Genomic DNA, 21,402 nt, shown 5'->3' with positions numbered 1-21,402 from the left:
TGGGGGGCTACACCCGGCAGCGCTCAGCGCTTACTCCTGGCTCCGTGCGCAGGATCACTCCTGCTGAGGATTCAGGGTTCTGGGGAATCAAACCCGTGTCAATCACGCCCAACCCACTACAGCGTCTCTCTGGCCCCCACACGGGTTTGAGGTAGCACTGTTTACCACTGATACCATGTCTAGATCTTTCCATTGGTGAATATGGACACTGAAAAGGGCTTATACCAAAACATCTGATGGAAGACTTGTATCTTTCTACATTTAAATGTTTTTCACAATTTTCCTACAAGTTTATAAAGCATGCATCACTTTCATAGTAAGGGGAAAAAAAACCCAAAGTCATTTTCCCTTTGGCAATCGCCTGTATTCTTTATTTAGTTCCTTTCCTTCCAGTGACCCAGATTTCACAGCCACCAAGGGAACTGCCAGGTCTGGAATCCCCGGGGCCATGCCACAGGTGAGGGCACAGCCTCGGAAACACCCACACGAGATGCTGGGCGGCCTCCTGCCCACATTGCTACTCCCACACCACAGGAATGCGGCCGGGCAGGGCCACTTCCGGAGAGAAATCCGTTTCAGGAGCGGCCTCTCCCCAGAACACCTGCAGGACGAGGCATCTGCGCCACATCGCTGCCCCCTTGTGGCGGCCTCCGGCAGCGGAAATTGCCTTGGTGACGGGGAGCGGCTATAGTTGGAAATCCCCTGTCCCTTTTCCTTTAAGTCACCAGAGCTTCGTGCCCTTGCATCAAGATACTGACACTGGTACCCACAGAATCTGGTCCAGACTCAGAGCTTCGGCTGATGCTGGTGGTACTGCCTCGGCTGAATGTTTCCTTCCCATCTCTTCTCAGCTGCTGCTTCTCTGCCAGCCCAGCCTCTCCTGCACGTGCTCCAGGAACCTGGGGCCTAACTACTTCCTGGTCACAACCTTGCGTGAGTGTGTGTAAGGATGTATGATCTCTATAACAATTCAGTGAGGCTACAGCAGCAAATAAAAGGCGCCAAGTGCGTTCTGAAAAGGAGTATCAAGTGAGGAGCAAGCGGAAAATGACATACAAGCAATGTCACATACTTGTATTTAACCAAAAGAAATGAAGCCACAAAGTGTTGGGAAGAGAAGAAAGGAGGAAGTTGACCTGGTTCCATTTATCTCCATAGGTGGGTACTGAAGCTTAGTGTTTAACCTAAAACTTTGGGAGACTGTTAGAAGAGCAGGGATGTTTGGGCCAAAGTGACAGTACAGTGGGTAAGGAAGGCATCTGCCTTGCACGCAGAGAACCTGGTTTTCAATCCCTAACCAGAGCCCTGCCAGGAGTGATCCCTGGGCACAGCTGCCCTTTTAACTGCAGAAAAGTACTCTTAGCTATGACCTGGTATGGAATGAAGGCGCCCAATCAGAAGCAGCCAGCACCAGCTCTCCCCAGAACCTTCGAGGCTGTGGGCCTTAATGTCAAATGTGTCCACTTGTGCGACCGACATTTCCTTAGAGACAGCTAAGTGTAGTCAGTCTTCAACTGCGTCCTCTGGTCTCCAGATCAACACGCATCTTTCTTATTTTTCCAGAAAGAAGGAAACGCTGATCAGGATGTCTGAAATTGAATGAGAGAAAAAAGAAAAATGTCGCATTCCACTTCTCCATAAGACACTGGCACTATTCCTCGAAGCTGGAACAGAGTCAACAATGGATAGAGCAACTGTGGGACGGACAGTCGATAGAATACAACTCTGCTGGTAAGAAGACCTGAGCTGACCAGGGCAGTGAGGGGGCACCCTGAGACATGGGTGGATGGGAATGGACACTGGCGGGTGTGGTGTGAAATGTTGTGTGCAGGAAACGCTATCACTGACAGCATGGAGTGCACAGTCACGAAAACTGAAAACTGAAGAATTTTTTTTGAAAGATGAAATAGTGTTGTTAGGGACAAAATGGAGGGACCCGGCAGTGACCGCGCTAAGTAATAAAGTGAGAGAATCAAGGATGATTTCAATCACGTGCGGCACAGACGTAACTAAAGCAAATGAATGTAACACAACGAAACTCTGGAGACTCGGGAAAAATGATGGCTGGCGATTATCAGAGGAAAAGGGAGTTGCCGGGAAGGCAGGGGTAGAGGGTCCTTCTGGCGGTGGGAGTGGTGGACCCTGTACTCAGATGGAGGCAGCGGCATGCCGAACTCCACAAATTCTGCAATGCTGGAATTCAATCCTGTTTTTCTATGTCAAAAAAGAATCTGAGACTTAAAAAAAATACAAAGGTAGGTGACCTGGCGACACAGCACGACAGGTGACAGACGCACTTGCCTCGCACACAGCTGACCTGGGTTCAGTCCCCAGCACCGCATTGGGTCCCCTGAGCCCCGCTAGGAGTGACCACTGAGTGCAGAGCCAGGAGTACACCCTGAGCACAGTCAGGTGTGGCCCAAAAACAAACACAAAAATGCCATCTCCATGATGCTCACGAAGGCCTGACACCAGGCAGGGAGACACAGCCTACAGAGACCCCAGCCTACAGAGACCCCAGTACCTTGGACAAGGTCCTGCTCTTCGTCTTCCACAATTCTGCCCCAGGCTCTAGGTAAAGCCTGGATGTTTGCCAAGTCTTCCCACCGGATAGAGGATAGGAGGCACTTTCTCTTCAGGTACCTTCCCACAAATTAAGGACTGCTCAAAAAGAAAATAAACTAGCATGAAGGAAAAAATACCCAGCCCTGCAGGGAGCTACAGGAAGCCAGCCAGCAGCCTGCAGCCACACGACACCCGCCCCCCCCGCCCCCGCCCCGGCCTCCCTGGAAGGACAGACGGATGAACAGAGCCTAGTTGCGAGGATGACTCCACGTTGGTGGAGAAACAGAAATGGGTGGGAAGGGGGCCTCAGAGCTTGTACAGTCGGTAGGGCACCTGTATTGCATCCACCCCCAGCATCTCAAGATGGTCCCCCGAGCCCTTCAGGAGTGATCCCTGAGTGCAGCGCCAGGAGTAAGACCTGAGCACAGCTGCGTGTGGCTCAACAAGAAAAAGAAAAGAGATGGACAGAAACCCTCAAGCATGAGAGATAAGCCTAGCGCATCCCTCCAGCTGAGAAACACACGAATCCCTCCAGCTGAAAGGAGCAGTGCGGGCCCAGAAGTGTGGACAGGCAAGGACTCAGACAGATTTCTAATCCAGCCGCACGCACGGGGCGCACAGGGTAGCAGGAAAGAACGGCGCCAGACACTAGACACCTTCATGGGTTCCTATACTTCACTCCCAGCAACGGTTCCAGAAACGTCTATACAGTGAACAAGCCCAGAAGGTAGTTCTCCAAACTCTGAGGAATCAGCTCACCAACTGAGGTGGTTTAGACAGAAATGAGAGACAAAGAAACCCATCACAGGGGCCAGAGAGACAGTACAGGGCTGAGGGACTTGGTGGACAGCCCCAGTCAATACCCAGCACCCATAGGGTTCCCTGGGGCCCACCGGGAGCAATCAATGGTGCAGGAGTAAACCCTGAGCACCGCTGGGTTTGCCCTCTGAGTGGTGCAAATGTCCACAACAAAAGATGTGATATGAACAGATGATGAAACACTATTTGGCTACTTTAAAAAAAAAAAAGGGGTTTGAGATTTCTCGACAAATGGAGGAACTCAAGGGGATCACCCAAAGAAAAATAAGTCAAAAACCAAAAGCTAAGCATGGGTGGTCTGCCCACGAATGGCACCATGCATAAAGCTGACGGATGGAGAGAGTTGGCCAAGGAGGGGAGCTCTGCATGCAGGAGCCCCAGGTTTAATCTCCAGCACTGCAAAGTCCCCTGAGCAACCCCGGGAGTGATCCCAGCCCCAAGCCAGGAGTAGTCTCTGAGCACCATCAGATGTGGCCCCAATCCAAAAATGAGTAATAAAATTGGTGAGCAAAAAGAAGAAAAAGAATCCAGAAGAAAAAGATAGTGACAACAGAACCCAGCTACTGGAGGGTGGCGGGAGGGTTTGAGGAAGGGTGGTGGGCTTGTTTTGAATTTTAATCATCACAGCCAAAGTCCACATGCCTCCCAAGCCCTCCAGGGCCCAGGCTGCCTAGCCCCGTCTCTCTGTCCTGGTCCCTTGAAGCCCCCCAGCTTCTGCTGGCTATGTCCTGAACTCAGCAGCCATGCTCTCACCTCGGGACCTCAGCGCGCTTCCCCTGCTACACTATTTCCCTGAGTTTCAAACGCTCCCCCTCCCACGCCCACTGCAGACCTTCTCTCAAAGGCCTGTCCTATTCTATTTAAAAATCACTTGCCTTCCTTCCCACTTTCCCTGCTTTATTTTACCACCCGATATTCCCCTTCTGTTGATGCCTAGCTCCTGGCGCTTAGACACCTGGTAAGCGGTTGTTACTTACTTAACGATCTGGGGGAGTAACTATACAAAGAAATGCAGAGAACGCTCCAGATCAGGCAGCAGAGAGCAGACCTAGGCTCTGTGGTCTTGCCCTCTGTGAAGCCGGACACAGAAAGACTCCCCAGAGCGGCTCTGCACAGACAGGAAGTGTGTGCAAAGGATACGCGTTCCGGTAATATCTCTCGACATCCTGCAGCCATTCCAGCATGTCGGCCACAGAGGGGCTCACCGCAGACGCCTGCAGGACAGCATCGATGCCGATGGCGTCTGCGTGCTGCTCATACACCCGGAGCCCGCGCTCCACATGGCTGCTGACCTCCTCGCACACGGACAGGAGGGTGGCTCTGCAGGAAAGAGTGAAGCCAGGCAGGAGCACGGAAGAAGTTGAGCAGGTCCCATCTGGAGCTGTGTGCCGGGAGCTACCCAGCAAGCCCTGTCTCCATGGGAGCAAATCATGCCCCTACAGTCCCGACTGTACCCAAGGCCCCACAAGGGAAAACTGCCTCGGCAGGTGCGGGCTCAGAGCAAGTGTGGGAGGACGTGCGGGAGGACTTGCAGGAGGATCCGAGTTCAATCCCCAACACCTCAAACATAAAAAAAAAAAATTAAAAAGCCCTTAAGAACCAACTTAAAGATGGTGAGTCCGCAACGTGTGCGAGGCTCTCAGAGCTACAAGAATGACTCAGCTGATCAAAAAGAAAAGGAGGAGGAAGGCAGAGGCAGTAGAGCGGGGAAGGCACTTGCCACTTGCCTTGCCCGAGGTTCCCCTGGGTTGGATCCCAGCACACCTTATGGTCCCCCAGCATCGGCCGGAGCGATCCCTGGGCAGAGCCACGAGGACGTCAGCCCTGAGCACAACTGGGAGTGTCCCACGCCCCGCCAAAAAGGAAAATAAGAAAAGCCACGTCAGTGTTAAACCTTTCTACCCAGAAAGCCCCAAGTAAGCCGCTTACAGCCTCTCGCCGAGCTTGTCCAGGATCACGTCCCCAGCGGTCAGCTGCTTGAGCCTCAGCCGCTCCTTTAGGTCCGGGAAGGCCCGCAGGGCCCTCACGTCTTCGAAGCGCAGCTGCTCGGCGGCCTGCAGCTGCTCGGCCAGATTGCCCAGGGAGGCCAGGAGGGCCGGGCACTCCTGCAGGGCGCTCTGCCACCGGCCCTCCTGCTGCTCCGCCGCGAGAAAGCATTTCCTCAAGGCCTCCTGCACAGCGAGCAACGGCTGGCCTTGAGACATCTTCAGGCAGAACATAGAAAGAACAAGAATCAAGAGCATCAGGGTCCTACGTCGGAGAGGTACCGGGGGTGGGCGTTCCTTCCTTCCCCTCCCAGCTAAACCAGCCTCTCTCCCGGGTGGTGCGGATGCCGCCCCGCAGGCGCTCTTGGTCTTACCGCGGGCCGGGCTCGGGGAGCAGTACCGCCCGCGTCGGATCCGCGCTTCCGGACCCTGAAGCTACTCTGCTGTCATCAAGCGCGTCCGTCGCTCTCCCCAAGCTGCGGGAAAACCGAAAGCCTACACAGCCACGGACTCCGGAGGCGCCGAACCCTCCACCCGGAGAACGCCGCGCACTCCCACAGTCCTTCTGCGCATGCCCCAGGCGGCTGCGGCGTCGCGAAATGATGGCGTTTGGCCGTAATGCCTCCTGGGGGCTGTAGTCCTGCGCGTGGATTGGCTGGCGGGTGGCGGAGCTCCCTTGTGATTGGACGCTGTGGACCCCTTCCTGAGACGGAGACTTCTCATTCGTCAGCGTGTGGCAGTTTGAATTTGGAGGCGGCAGTCGCACGTCCGGTGAGCTCCGAGACGCTCCGTTTCAGGTGGAGCCGCGCGCCCCCCGGCCTCAGCTTCAGGCCCAGGCCGCGAAGGGCGGGACGCACCGGCCAGCCTCCCCTCGCCACGTCGCTGCCCCCGACCTCGCCCCTGCCCGCCGCGCCCTCGTCCCCTGCGCCATGGCTCCGGCGAGGAAGGGCGGCAGTCGGGCCAAGGCCAGCTCCTTACGGAGCCGCAAGCTCACCTCCTTCCTGAAGGACTTCGACCGCGAAGGTGAGGCACGGAGCCCGGGCGGGCCGGAGCGGGGCTTGGCTAGGGGGAAAGTGGGGAGGGGGGGTGCGGGCGAGTTGGGGCGCAGGAGGCGCGGACTCACCCCGCGCCCTCCCCTCGCAGTGCAAATTCGGGCCAAGCAGATTCAGTCGGACAGGCAGAACCTCCTCAAGGAGATGGACAACCTGTACAACATCGAGATCCTGCGGCTGCCCAAGGCGCTGCGCGAGATGAACTGGCTCGACTACTTCGGTGAGAGCCCCGCGCCCTGCCCCTCCCCGCCGCCCACGGCCCGCGCCCAGCTTTATTAATACTCCCGGCAGGGAGCACTGCATCCGGATAGGCATCGGACCAGATTGGGCCTCCGTGGGGCTTGGCGGGCCAGAGGGGATTCTGTCGCAGTTACTAAACTTTGCCCCGGTGGTTCCCAAACATACAGAAATGTGGGTTTCACATACGTTTTTGTTACCCAGCACTTTGTAATTCGTCTCAGTCATTTAACAACAAATATGTTGATTGGTTACCAAAGCCCAGCTGGTTCAACCCCACAAGAAGCTCTCTTGCAGCTTACGGAAATTGCTGCAAATCACACTTTGCAGCAGGAGGACCCAAAACTTTCTGGCTGCAGAAAAAAACCGCATCCGTCCGTTTCCCCACCCTCTAGCTAAGCATCTGAGGAATTGCAGGATGATGACTTTCTGTTGGGTTATCCTTTCTCTCTCTTCCTTCTTATCCATTGCCCAAGAGGGTAGATGTGTATGTTTGTATTTCTGCTAGACTTTTAATGACCCCCTTTTATTTGTGAATGTTTGCGCATTTTTACAAATATCTGGTGGGCGTGTGTCTGTCACTGTGCTTGCTGCCATAGATGCTGAGAGATAAAGCATTGCTCCCACTTTTATAAGATACTATTAGATAAGGGTTTTTTTAAAAACTTGCATGTGCTTGGGGCCAGAGTGATAGTACAGTGGTTAGGGCACTTGCTTTGTGTGTGGCTGACCTGGGTTCAGTCTCTGGCTCCCATATGATCCCTCCAGGAGTAAGCTCTGATTACCACTGGGTGTTAGTCAAGAACAAAACAGGAACCCCAACTTGCATGTGATTATCTAATTAAAACTATATGAGTACTATGAGAGAAAGCCATTGTATCATGCTTTATGTATACTGGTGTTATTCTCATAACTGTATCAAGTATTAATATTATCTCCTTTTTATAGATGATATAAAACAGGGAAATTGGTTACTTTGTTCAAGGGCTCATTAGCTACTTAGTGGCAGTCTCTGAACCCAAATTTTGGATTGGTTGGTTGGCTGGTTGGTTTTGTCGTGCCTGGATTGAACTTAGGGCCTCACACCTGCAATACACGCTACCACTGAGTTACTTCCCAGGCCTCCAAAGCCTGTGTTCCTAACAGTTAATACATATAGGATGCCACAGGTGTTTTAGCAAGAGGATTGAACTTTTAAAAAAATTTTACTTTTGGGAGAAGCCAGCCTTCCCTCTTGAATGAGTCTCTGTCTCTCTCTGTCTCTCTGTCTCTGTCTGTGTCTCTCTCTTTCTCTCCCTCAACCTCCCTTCCCTTCCCTCTCTCCTCTTTATCTCCCTCCCGCTATATTCCCTAAGTAAAATTTTACTTTAAAAAATTCTACATTTGAACCTTATGTAGACCTCTCTTATTCAAAACACATTTACTACACACCTATATTTTTACCAGAAACTAGCATTATTATCTCTGATCTCCAGGACTTCAGCTCAAGGCACATGCACATTCCAACAGCTTTGAGTAGTTGAGTGTGATGGCAGTGAGCAACTAATTCAGCGCCGGTAGGAATCTGTTGGGATAGAAAAATAAGCAGAGTTTTGTGTCTGAACTGGGTTTTGTTTTGTTTCCTTTGTTCTGTTGGTGCTGGGGGCTACTCTTGACTTCATGGTTACTCCTGGTTGTACTTGGTGCCAGGAATCCAACCCACATCTCCAGCATGCAGTGCATGCTCTCAGCCTGTTGAGCTATTTCTTTGGCCCCTTGAACTAGGTCAGAAGTGTGAGTTAGACATTTGTCAGGTGCACAGCAGTTTTTTAGGTGAGAGAAGTTCCAGGGCATTGAATCACACATGACAACTGCACATTTTGCCTATTTTGTGGGGGGGTGGGGACACAACCCGGCAGTGCTCAGGGAATACTCCTGGCTCTGCACTCAGGAATTGCTCCCGGTGGTGCTCAGGGGACTATATGGGATGCCCGTGATGGAACCCGAGTCAGCTACATGCAAGGCATTCGCCCTCCCTGCTATACTCTCTCCAGCCCACAACTGTACAATTTAGAAAGAACAGGAACTTTAGCATGAAGGAACTTATAGGTCATGAGGGAAAGGACTGAAGTTTGGGGGAAAGAATACTAGATTGTGAAGGTTCTTGGATGTTGGCTTAAGGGATTAACTAGTTACTTTTTGAAAGATAACTTTGTTCATTAAAGAAGATAAATTTAGGGACTGGAGCGATAGCACAGCGGGTAGGGCGTTTGCCTTGCACACGGCCAACCCGGGTTCAATTCCCAGCATCCCATATGGTCCCCTGAGCACCGCCAGGAGTAATTCCTGAGTGCAGAGCCAGGAGTAACCCCTGTGCATCGCCAGGTGTGACCCAAAAAGCAAAATAAATAAATAAATAATAAAGAAGATAAATTTAGGGGCCAGAGAGCTAGTACAGTAGGTAAGGTGCTTGCCTTGCACACAGCCAACCTGAGTTTGATCCCCAGCACCCTCCAAGACTGATCCCTGAATGTTGCCAGCCATGGCCCATGGGGGCTGCAGGTGGGGGTGGAGGGAGATGGTGAATTCTGTTGTTTCTATCTGATAGTGAATAAACCAAATGTTCCTTTTAAAGCTCTTGGAGGAAACAAGCAGGCTCTGGAGGAAGCCGCAACCGTAAGTGACTCGTCCTGTCTTTGAACTCTCCTCCCGGCTAGTTCTTAGGTCCAGCCCCGTCACAGAATCCTGCCGGTATGTGAGTCCTGTGGAAGAGGACCCTCAGGGGGACACTCTGTGCCTCCTTGTCAAATGTCGGGTACATGACGCCCAGAGTGGCGAGCCCTCCCCGAGGGGCCGGCTCTATTTTGGGCAGGTGCCTTGCTGCCCTTGGGCCTGACCTCTGCAGGAAAGGAGAGAACCTCAAGCTGAGTTCCTCTAGTCCCTGGGTCATTCATTAATCATGACTGGCCTGCTCAGTGTGATAGAGTGACCTTGTGCCTTGCCATAGAGGCACTGCTACTGCTCAGAGCTCTCAGGATTTCCTCCCGCGCCTCCCCCCACCCCAGTCTTCACTGATACTTCCCAGAAGCGGTACCAAGACCACCATAGGTAGTAAAACTGGGAGACAAAATAGAGCACTGGCCTCTACAACAGGCACTGGCCACATGTAAAGTTCTGTGTGATGGGTGTGCCCCTCAAACAAATATAAAATAGCCGAGGGCCAGAGAGATAGTATAGTGGGAAAGACTCCACCCTACATGCCACTGACCCAGGTTAGATTCCCTGGCACCACCTAGGGTCCCCTAGCACGGCCAGTATAGAAAAAATAATAAAAATAATAATAGGTGAGTTTCTAATAGTAAAACACTTGACAGGAGATTAGATAAATCCTTGCCATAGGTCTGTAGTGGAAATAACCACAGAAACCAAATGATGTATCACTTAAACACTTAATATATTTGAGGGGTACAGTGTTCCTTGTGCTCTGTTCTAGATAGAGAGGAAACGGAGAAAAATATGGGGATAGAAGCAAATCAGCAAGTGATTTTAGGCGTCCAATTGTGACTGATAGGATGAACTGTATCGTCTTTTAGTGAACATGGAGCAGTCTTATGTATACAGACCGAGGCTGCTGGCGATGTGGTTTCTGTGGTAGAGTTCACGGTTGAATGTATGACAGCCTGGTTGAACCCCTGGCATCAAAATTACAAAATTCATTGTTTCTAGATTGTTACAGTGCCATTTCTCATACTTGGTGGGTGACGCCTGCTATTTTCTGGCTTTTTGTTACAGGCCGACCTGGACATCACAGAAATCAACAAGCTGACAGCGGAAGCTATTCAGACACCCCTGAAATCTGCCCGAAGTGAGTACTTTGTCAAACTCGCTATTGAGTTGAGAGGTGAGGCCCAGGGTTGTTGGCCGGTTGCTCAGGGAAACCTCCCTGGTGGAGCCTCTTCTCTGTGGTGACTGGTCCTTGAGCTTGTGGATCCAGCGATTTGATTTTGGCCGGTCAGTTCTGTCCACTGTACGGAGGACTGATATGAGCCAGCCTCTGGAGTGCCCTGTGAGCCTGAGAAGTGAAAGGAGGAGAGGCCAGGCAGGTGACCACATTTTGCTGCTGGAGTTAGGTTAATAACGATGAAGTTGGGGTTGGACCACACCTGGCGGTGCTGAGGGACTGTGGCCGTTGGGGCTGTGCCCTTCAGTGCTCTGCTCAGGGCCATGTGGCGCAGGGGATCAGGCCCAGGGCCTCCCCGAACTCGAAGGCCTGTGCTCTTCCCCTGGACCCCTCGATGAGCGGGTTCTGTGGAGGGATTTAGCATGGTCGTGCCAGCTGCAGCTCCTGATGCCATCACAGGGTTAAAGGGAACACGTTCGGGCCCAGCATTCCATGTTCTCCTTTCAGGGGCCGACTTGTGCAAGGCCCCGGTGCCTCCTGGGCTTAGACATAAGCCCACCCGTGAGATGGCAAAGGTGGGCACATGCTGCAGTGCATGCATCTTCCTAGTACATCCGGCCCAGGTAGAAGCATTGAGAAAGCAGCAGCTTCCCAGGTGTCCTGCCTCCACATGGGGGATCGTGCATCTGGGAAATGGTGCGGGAAGGAAGGACTCTCCTCCAGATTTTCTTCCCCTGCTTAGTTTCAGGGTTAGTGGGCTTGGTTTTGCTGAGACCAGGGCCTAGGTTTAACAATAATACATGAATACCAATGAGTCTAAAATCTGTCCAGGCACATTTGGGGTTGAGAGGGCCCACAGCTGGTGATGCTCAGGGGTCACTCCTGGCTATACAGTCAGGAATCACTCCTGGATTCTGTAGACCATACGGGATGCTGGGATTGAACCCACATGGGCCACATGCAAGCAAGTGCCCTCCCCACTGAACTGTCTCTCCAGCCCCATCTGTACATATAATTATACATGAACACAGTTGCTTAGGCTTTTTTGAATTAATATCAGCTAGATTAGAATGGAATCTGGAAAGAGATAAAGAGATGGACCTTTTCTCCCCTCACCCACCATTTTTTTTTTTGTCTCAGTACTGAAATACAATATCCCCATTGCATAGAAAAATGTCAAGGGTTGTTTAGTCTGATCTCGCCTCTCCACAATTGTATGCATGCATTTTCCCTTTGGAATTTCTCATCAGGATTCTCGCTCCTGGTTGTAACATCAGCACTGAGACACTATCTTTCATCACTAAATAGCTGTGATGGTTTTAGAAGCTTTCCTAAGTTTTCTTGAGCTGCCTCCATCCAGGATATTTTATTATAATAAATGTACATGTGCCACCCAAGAGACTTTACCTTCACTCCCAGGCACTTAATAAACACAGGCATATCGAGGGGTTCTGGATACAGCAACCAAAATAACAAAAGACCCTGTTCTGTGGTGCCCACACTTCAAGCCTCTTAATTACCCGAGAAAGAGACTGTCCCCTTCTTATTTAAAACTTAGTTTTATTTTTTTCAGTTTTGAATTTTGAGGCAGTGCTTGAGGGTTATTTCTGTCTCGTTCAGGGTTGTTCCCAGTGGTATTCCTCAGCATCCATGCAGTGTGGGCGTTTCATGCGGTGCCTCAGTTTCCTCATCTGTGAAAGGAAACCGAGCAGAGTGGTAGCTCACTGTGCTGAAGTCTGCCGTGTGACCTAGTGGTGGAGCTGGGCACCGGGGTCTGCTCTCAGAGCTCTGAGCTGTCTATCCACGGCTGCCGAGTCTTTTGTTGGCTGGTTTTCTGTCTTTGTTGGGGCGGCCTATCCAGTGGTACTGGGGGCCCGCAGGCTCTATCCAGCCGTGTGAGGCCAAGTATCCACTCAGGGCCTCACACCACAATGCCTGAGGCCTCACGCCAGCAAGGCATTCCAGCCGTTTGTGCTTGCCCTGGCCCCACAGCGGAGTTCTATCCACTCTGATTAGTTCGCATTGTCTAAACCCCATTGTTCTCAAACTCGTCTTTATATTAGGTCTTTCTCTGCTTGCAGCCTTTAAATGCTAGTGTAGGCTTTTTTTCCTATAAAAAATGTGAATGTGGGTCCCAGGACAATTCACAGGGCTGGCACACAAGCTTTGCCTGCAGGGGGCCTGTGTTTGATCCCCAGCACCACGTGGTTGGTCCCCTAAGTACCAGGTCGGGCGTGGTCCCCCTTTCACTCAAAATGTGAAGGCATGAAGTTTATTCCCAAGAGGAAAAACAAGCTGTTGAAATTGTTTCTTGTAGCACGAAGGGCAGTGCAACTGGATGAAATGATAGTGGAAGAAGAAGAAGAAGAGAACAAAAATAATCGTCAAACTGCACGAGTAAGTAGGCACTGGGTTCAAGACTAGGGGCTGACAGGAGACGAAATGAATAAAGTACAGAATTTTCAGTTTAGTAGAAAAGATCTCATTGAAACGGCCAATGATAAAAGTGACGCTAGAAGTTTGTGCAAATGGGTAGAGCTTTGGAAGGAAGCTCTCACCTGTGCTCTCCGTTACACCGACCTGACCTTTAGGAGTGAGGGAGATTTCCCAGAGGAGAGAAGGGAGTCCCAGGAGGTAGGAAAGTGCCGTGTAAGGGTGGGGGAGCAGGGGGCAGTGCAGGTAGATCGGGGCCTGGAGATGAGTGGCCTGAGGGGACTGGGTCAGTGTTCCAGAAAGGTCTTCAGGGTGCGGAGAGGGGAAACTGGAGGTGAGGAACCTGTTGGGAGGCTGTCGTGACACTTTAGCTCAGGCCCCGGCGTCTAGGCGAGGCGGGCTGGGGCAGGGGAGCAGCTCCTGTGCTGTCAGGCATTTAAGGCATGAGCATCCCGCGTTTTTCGGAACATCCAGCCCAGAGCCCGGGAGGAGTAGGGGTTGAGGATGCTCCGATGGTCAGGGAGAGACAGGAGGACCAGGACCAGGAGGTGGGGGAAAAGGCCGACTGCCTCGGGACAACCAGGGCTGTCAGGAAGCAGGGTGGCTTAGACAACAAGGAAGGAGACAGCTGCCAGGCAGGTCCCTGTTATGTACCTCCAGAGACTGCCAGTGGTCCTGGGGTTGGGTTTCCTGGGTGCCCGTAGTGACCTTCCTTGAAGCCTTTACATAGAGGGGGGCAGGGGGGTAGAGTCGGGCCTCTGTTCAGTGTTGGTGATCATACATGTCGCTGGGCTCTGAGGTCGACCTGTGTTTGGTGTTGGTTATCATACGTGTCGCTGGGCTCCGTTAGGTCAACCTTCTGTGTTCAGTACTGGTGATCATACATGTTGCTGGTCTATGTGAATCAACCTGTGTTCGGTGCTGGTTTCCTTTTAGTGCTGGCCTTGATGTTTTCGCTCTCCCAATCCTCTCCCCTTTCCTGGTTTTTGTAACCTGTGTGATTTCATTGTGACTTTCAGGTCAAAAGGTGTCCTCCATCCAAGAAAAGAGCCCAATCCATACAAAGAAAAAGCAGGAGTAAAAGGTAAAGGGTGTCCTGAGCGAGCAGTGTGGGTTTTACTGGTTGGCCCTGACCAGAAACTTGGCAGTGGGGGGTGGTGAGAGGGGCATTGTGCCTTTGAGTAGCACTGAGAACCATCTAACCCCAGCGGGAGTAGGTCAGTAGTGGGGTGGGGCTGGGTGGGGGAGGGTGGGACCTGTGTTTGGCGTGTTTGAAGCCTGAGTTCAGTCCCAACCCCAAACCCTCTCTAGTTCTTCCCTCACATTCTCTTTCCTCCTGCACCTTCCCATCCGGGGTTTGCGGAGGGAGTTAGGACGTACTACTGTGCGTTTGGTGGTCATCAGAAAGGGACCTGGACACGGGCTCTGCTGCTGGGCTACCTCCCTACCCCCACCCCGGCCTGCATTAATTAAACGTCGTCGTTCAGTTGATGGACAGGTCTGTCTGTCTGACAGCCACACAGAGTGGCTGCCACCTGCCCTGTGTCCTGACACCTCCTCCCTCCTCTGCCAAGTCCAGAGTCCCCTGGGCCGGGCCCACCTGCTTGGGGGCAGGGGCTCATTGCAGACAAGCTTGTGGTTGTTGGAGTCGGCCTGGAAGGAGCGGACTCCTGTGACTCAAGGGCGGGTGGGTGGGCGGGGCTCTGCATAGGGCCACTTCCTCGCCCGCCCCAGCTCTGCTGGGAAGTCCAGGTTCTGGGGGCAGGGTCCCGACTCTTCCCTCACGGCGAACTTCTGCCATCCAGTTTCTACATCTGATGAGACAAATGTGCTTCTCTGGGGCAGCCTGGAGGGTCCCCCAAGAACCATTTTACGTAGGATGGTGCCTGCGTCGGTCAGTGCCCAGTGTGGTCACCACTGCCGTCATGGCACCCGAGAATCAGTGCCCCTCATGGCTGTCTCTTACCCCCAGGTCAAGCCACTGTAACATTCTGACCCCGGCTCTGAGCCGTCTAGAGTTGTCCCTGGTGAAACCAACCCCAGGCATGACACCCAGGTTCGACTCCAGGTGAGTCTCGCACAGCGCCCGCCGGCACCTGCAGCGCCAAGGAAGGAGGGGGTAGGAAACACTCGGTGGCTGGGCCCTAGCCTGGGAAGGGGCCTGTGCTGCTGCTCTGATGACGGTGAGGCCTCTGCACAGTTCTGGCCTTCTAAAGCCGTTTAAACTGCTCTCCCGCTCTCCTGGGAGGTCTGGACCGTGACACCGACTCTCGGGAGACGCTGTCACAGTGGAGGTGACACAGTGTTGCCGGGAGAGAAGCATCTGCTGGTGGATGGGAGCATCATGAGCCCCTCCACTGATCGCTGGTTCCCAGAGGGGACAGTAGCCTAGTGACAGAGGGGGAGTGTGTGTTTTGTTCATATAAAGAAGGTGAATTTTCAAGTTGTCTTTTTTTTTTTTTCCCTTTGGTTTGGTTTTAAGCCACACACAGCAATGCTCAGGGCTTACCCCTGGCTCTGCATTTAGGGATCTCTCCTAGTGGTGCTTAGAGGACCAGATGGGATGCCAGGGATTGAACCTGGGTTGGCGCCCTGCCCACTGTGCCATTGCTCTGGGCCATAGCTGTATATATTTTGCTTCCTAAAAAGGGAGTGGTGGGCCACATTTGGGAACCTGTGTCCGAGACACTTGCTCTTCAGGCGTTTCTGGGAGGATGCCTAAGGGATTGGAACAGGAGTAGCGTGCTGGGGAGAGCGAAGGAGACTCGCCTGCTTCTCAGTTCCACAAGTTCACGTGACATGAGCATTTGGCAAAGGACACCCAGGGCTAACGGGGGGACAGCATTTCACCTGTCCGAGAGAACTCGGGAGTCAATATCCTCTCTCAGCAATCCGCCCGTGACCCGAGGAAGTGCCTCTTGTTAGGGGGCACTCGGCCTCGTTCCTGGGACGCGTTCCCCATGGGGAGAGAGGAAGAGCGTCATAAGGAGGCGGGACCTAAAGCTTACAGGGATCAGAACTGACTCATTATGTGAGTTTGATAATTACAGTCTCCTTTATCCAGCTGTGTTTAGTCAATGCTGCTTTAATTTAAAAAAAAAAAAAAAAAGTCCCCCTAAATTTAGAGCTCGCCTTCTTAGAAGTCTCCCACTTGAGGACTGCAGCCTGAAGCGAGCGGGGACGGGGAGGCTCCGTGGGCCCAACGTCTTTACAGAGACTTTCCCCTTCGTAGGGTCTTCAAGACCCCAGGCCTGCGCACTCCGGCAGCCAGGGAGCGGATCTACAATATCTCTGTGAACGGCAGCCCTCTCGCAGACAGCAAAGAGATTTTCCTCACCGTGCCCGTGGCAGGCGGAGAGGTAAAGTACCCAAGGGAGGCCCGGCCGCCCCGGCCACCCGCGCTCCTCCCCCACAGTCCGCCACGCAGCTCCAGACTCAGGCCTGCTTTCTCTCCTGGGGGAGACCAGGACTGGGGAAGGGCCGTGACCGGACGTGGTCTCCCACACTGCGGGGTAGTAGCAGGCCGAGTCCACCAGGAACTCTCCTGCTGCGTGTCGTGGGAGCAAGGAGCTGCTCCAGGCAGGGTGGGGAGGGCACTGTGGAGGCGGGAGCACAGACCGTGCGTCCCTGTGCTCAGGCCATCCGGGCTACGCCTGCAGGGCTGCGCCCAGCTCCGGTTCCGAGGAAGGCCAAGCTTCAGCTCCCGAGCAGCCTGGAGCTGGCTGAGGCGCTGGTGCTTGGTGGGCAGCCATCCCTGCTCAGGGGCTTCCTCGGCTCATGTGGCTGCTTTGTGCCAGGCTGCAGTGGCCAGCACCGACGGCGGCCTCATCTCCTGAGACATCGTCCCTCCCCCACCAACTGGCATCTCAGGGAGTGTGAAGGCCCGGCCACTAAGTGGACATTCCTGCCCTAAGGGCCAGTCCTCACCCTCTTTTCCATCCACACAGAGCATGCGGTTACTGGCCAGTGACCTGCAGAGGGTTGACATCGCGCAGCTGGACCCGGAGGCCATCGGCAACATCAGGAAACTCTCCGTAAGTCTCCCCAGGGCTGCCGACGTGGGTTCGCTGTGCTTGGTGAGGAGTCTGGGGTCCAGTGCCTTGTTTCACCACCTCATCATCACCACCCTGGTAACGGGCACAACTGAAGAAGCACCTTCACACAGTAGGCACATAAGGAAATCATTGTGAAATCCGGTACATGAAACTACCACCTTTACTCTGGACCTCACAGTAATCCCGTTCCCAGTCTGACAGGAATTTCTTCCAGCCCCGGTGCCTGCCACGGAAGAGCCACAAAATCAGAACTGCCCCGTTTGGCATGTGAGGGAGCAGTTGAGCACCAGGAATGAGCACTTGCTCCAGACAGTTGGGTTGTGTGGAAAGACCCCTTAGCAGGAAGTCCACACCTGGAAAGCCAGCCCTGAGCAGCCAGGTCCGGGGTGGGGGCGGGTCTCCTCGAGGGGCTTCTAGAGCTCAGCTCTGTCTCTGGGGCCTGTGCACCGTCTCTCGAAGGAAACCTTCCCCCTGTGCTCTGGGTGCTGTTCGCCCGCACCAGGGTGTGTATGTGTTGTTGTCTTGTCACTGTTCAGCTTCCTGCGTGGGGTGAACTTGCCCAGAGCAGGGATTAAACTGCTTCACTTGGGTGGGATGGGCTCCTGGCCCCAACAGCTTGTTCTCAGTGGTGGGTGGGACCCCAGGTCTCCTCCCAGTCCTCCAGCTGAACCCCGGCATTATTTTCCCCGAGCTGCCCCATCTCACCTGAGATGTCCTTTTACAGCCGTGTTGAGCTACAAGATGGAGACGTGGAAGGGTTGGTGTGTGGGGCCAGCAGGGATGGAGGTGCTGTGCGGGCATGCCAGGGCCCTCCTGACCACCAGTCTCTCTCTCTCTCTGTCTCGCAGACCCGTCTTGCCCAAATCTGCAGCAGCATACGGACTCAGAAATGAGGCTGCATTTCCAAGACACCAGACATGGCGGACGGGACCTTCTGCAGGCACTTCCGGACCCTGAAGAGACTTCTCCCCTTTGGGCTGTTTGAGTGTGAGGTTCTGTGTCTCCTGTTGGAGCATTCAGACAGCGGGAAATGCCGTTCCCCTATCAAGTAGATAAAGCTTTGCTAGTCCCTAGGGACAGGCACTGCCGCTGAGGTTCCCTGTCGTCTCCCAGCTAAGTTCCCCTTCCCGCTCTGCACTGCCGCCTCCTGCCTCCTGTCACTCAGCCTGCCCCGACCCCAGTGGAGGTGGCCCGGGAGAACCTCGTGTTCTCGGGGCAACCCGCCGCAGAGCGCCCGCCGAGCCAGCCACTGGCCCCCCGGGAGGCCTCGCTCAGAGCAGTGAGAGGGCAGCGCCAGGACAGGGGCGCAGCTGCACGTGGGGCCAGCGCGGGGGCTCCAGAGTCTCAGGCCTCCTCAACCCCCTCCTCCCTCCCAGCTGATCTGGGCAGTGTTCTGTATTCCTCCCTGTTTACTGAAGACCAAAACGTGTTTGGAGGCAATTTCCGTGTCTTCTCCTCTACCTCTCTCTGGTGGGGATTTGGATGAGGCCGTGGAGGGCGCAGCCTGCAGGCCCCCCTCCCCCGCTCCCCGCAAGCCCTGCACATCTCCTGTGGGGTGCGCGGGGGAGCAGGGCTCACTTGTCTGGCCACATCCCAAGTGGTTTTTGAATCAGCACTGACGTCCCTGTCCTGTGCTCCAGCGCGCCTCTCTGCCCCCCAGAATCATGAGATGTGGTCCAAAACTATGGGGACAGTTCCTCGTCCCCATTCCAGACTTGAGGGCACAGTTTTCTCTCACACAGCCCTTTGCTGTACTCTGTCTTCTCGGGCTGCCTGACCGGGCCCGGATACCCGAGTACCCAGTCCAACTCCAGCTATTACTCTCAGCTTATTTCTGGTTTCCTCTCCTGAGACTTTTGTACATATTGTTTTACTGAGCAACTGCATATAATCTGATTTATTCTAATCAGAGCTACTTGTTAACCTGTTCTCAATAAATTGTGTGGGTGTTTTTTTTTTTTTAAATCGGTGTTCACCCTGCTTGTCAACTCCAGATGTGGCACCCGACCTAGAGGCTGTCTCGGAGCTGAAGTTGAAGGCCTGGGGCAGTGGGGTCAGCCTGAGCCAAGTGCCAGCTGTCGCCAGCCCTGGTGAAGCAGTCCTGCTGGCTGGGGGTCCCGCTCTCACCTCTCAGCCCTTTCCCAAAGCCGCTTGGACCTTCCTCTGCAAGAATCCGGAGGGGTCATCCTGTGAAGTGCTGATTTTTCATGGAAAGAGCTCAGGGTTTGGAAAGGTTAGGACGTCATTCAAACATTCCCCATCTCACGGATGACAGCGAGGCCTGACCTCTGGAAAAAGACAGACCAGCCCATGTGCTTGTACACAGGCTCCGGGAGTTTCTTCCTCTGTTCACAGACACTTGCTGCCCCTGCCTGAGTTTCTGTGCCCAGAGTGTGAATGGTAATCAGTAATTCACTTGGCTTCAGGAACGGGCACCAAGAGAAGCCAGTAGAACTGGGCCCCAGAGCAATAGTACGGCAGGGAGGATGTTTGCCTTGCACATGGCTCACCCGCGTTCAATCCCCAGCACCCCCTATGGTCTTCTGAGCCCCGTGCCCCACCAGGAGTGATCCCTGAGCACTGCTGGATGTGCTTGGAGTTTTGGTCAGACAGAGCCAAGCAACAGCTTTCTCCAGTGCTGGTGAAAGCAATCACCCGTAAAACCAAAAATTTAAGGAAAAAAATGAACTGGGCCCTCACTGTGCTCCCCACCCCACTGGAGTCAGAACCAGCTGCCTATGGCCAAGGTGCCCACTCCCTCTGCCCTTTTCACCCCCTTTCACAGCCCCCATTCCCTCCCTGATGGCCATAACGCTTGCAACTGCCCGCAGCCATCTCTCCCTTAGTTCAACCGGGGCTGGTGGGTGTAGGTGGCATTTTCTGACCTTCAGGAGACGAGATGGTGGAGCACAGAACATAGCCGCAGCACTGAGACACCAGGATAGGTCCCATCTGCCCATTTTAGTGCCCACGAGTCCGGGTTGCATGTGGTATGCCAAGTGCCCTCGGGATGGAGGACAGTCTCCAAGGATGCCCCACTCAAGAGAGAGCCACAAAGCCGTTCTTGCCACCAAGGATGGCTCAGGGTTGTGTTTTGCTCCTTGAGCTCAGGAACCCCGTCTCCAGCAGGATCCTGAGGTCATCCCAGGCATTTTCTGACCCCCAGGACCCTGCAACTGCAGCAGACTAGGATGGACCTGAGGGGACTGATGGGTGTATTCAAGACACTGCCATTTAAATGAGTAAGTTGCAGTGGAGAAAGGTGCCGAGTGGTTTAAAGAGGGTGAGGAGTCCTGCGGAGTCAGGAATGGGTGGCTCCCACCCCCACGCCCCCACCCCACCCCCTGTGCTTTCTGTAGGTAGCCTGGCAGTCATGCCCATAAACTATCTCATAGAAGCTCATTAACGGCCTGATCCAGAGACTCACAAATCTCTCAGAAGAGAGCAACAGGAGAGTAAAATGCCACAGAGATGCCTCCAGGTCCCAAAATCACCAACCAGTTAAAAAAAAAATTTAAATTAACCTCAGCTGTATCATTGTATCTAAAATTTTAGAATTCCTGGAGTGTGTGGCCACACAACACCTCATACTCTACACCACTGATCTACCAAGACAAGTGCTTAATGGCTCCGGGGTGAAACAACAATCTTCGCACACTTTCCTCTAAGGAAATGTTTTGGGATCATTTTTAGCGGATTATTCATTACAATACAAAATAAATTATTTAGGTCTTGCTTTGGGAGTAGGCTTTGAGGGTTGGGGTGGAAATATTCAAAATGTGGGAAGGTGTAATGGTAGTGGGGTTGGTGTTGGAATATTCATTGTATCACTGTCATCCCGTTGTTTGTCGATTTACTCAAGCGGGCACCAGTAACACTATTACATTCAGCCCTGAGATTTTAGCAGCCTCTCCTTACTCGTCTTTCCCAATGATTGGAGGCTCTTACAGAGTCAGGGGAATGAGACCGATTGTTACTGTTTTTTTGGCATATCGAATACGCCACGGGGAGTTTGCCAGGCTCTGCCGTGCGGGTGGGATACTCTCGGTAGCTTGCCGGGCTCTCCTAGAGGTATGTATATATCTGTTACTGTATTTTGGATATGAATATGCCATGGGGAGCTTGCCAGGCTCTCCCAAGTGGGCAATAGACTCTCGGTAGCTTGTCAGGTTCTCTTAGGAGGGAGAACTAGGCTATTAGATGTTGGAATATTAAATGTAATAAATTGGTGTGAACAACTTTATAAAACTAAGATAATTTTTTTTATTCTAAATTTAAAAAATGAATAAGGAGGTGCCTGTGCAAGAGGCTGGCTGGCCCAGCAGCATGAAGGTGCAGGGGGCACCCTCTGGCTTCTCTCACCTGCTAGGAGCAGG

At 53.3% G+C, this 21,402-nt stretch overlaps 2 protein-coding genes across 2 annotated transcripts; one reads left to right on the top strand and one right to left on the bottom strand.

Annotated features, from left to right (window-relative positions):
- Positions 1 to 231: 231 nt before the first annotated feature.
- AIRIM (AFG2 interacting ribosome maturation factor) lies at positions 232 to 5,932 on the bottom strand. Its single transcript, XM_004614238.2, has 5 exons — positions 5,744 to 5,932; positions 5,314 to 5,588; positions 4,525 to 4,704; positions 2,525 to 2,643; positions 232 to 1,589 (listed from the first exon to the last, which is right to left on the bottom strand). Exons 2-5 carry the CDS (start codon positions 5,586 to 5,588, stop codon positions 1,552 to 1,554), a joined length of 612 nt encoding a protein of 203 aa, XP_004614295.2. The 5' UTR covers positions 5,744 to 5,932; the 3' UTR covers positions 232 to 1,551.
- A 157-nt stretch (positions 5,933 to 6,089) lies between these two features.
- On the top strand, positions 6,090 to 18,985 carry CDCA8 (cell division cycle associated 8). The gene is made up of 10 exons (XM_004614319.2): positions 6,090 to 6,392; positions 6,513 to 6,641; positions 9,273 to 9,313; positions 10,430 to 10,502; positions 12,856 to 12,935; positions 13,991 to 14,055; positions 14,944 to 15,039; positions 16,204 to 16,330; positions 16,919 to 17,005; positions 17,875 to 18,985. The coding sequence occupies exons 1-10, from the start codon at positions 6,299 to 6,301 to the stop codon at positions 17,917 to 17,919; spliced, it is 837 nt and encodes a 278-aa protein (XP_004614376.1). The 5' UTR covers positions 6,090 to 6,298; the 3' UTR covers positions 17,920 to 18,985.
- Positions 18,986 to 21,402: the final 2,417 nt, after the last annotated feature.

The sequence above is a fragment of the Sorex araneus genome, chromosome 5 (assembly GCF_027595985.1).
Source record: "Sorex araneus isolate mSorAra2 chromosome 5, mSorAra2.pri, whole genome shotgun sequence".
NCBI classification, from domain to species: domain Eukaryota; kingdom Metazoa; phylum Chordata; class Mammalia; order Eulipotyphla; family Soricidae; genus Sorex; species Sorex araneus.
This window is presented reverse-complemented; position numbering and strand designations above follow the sequence as displayed.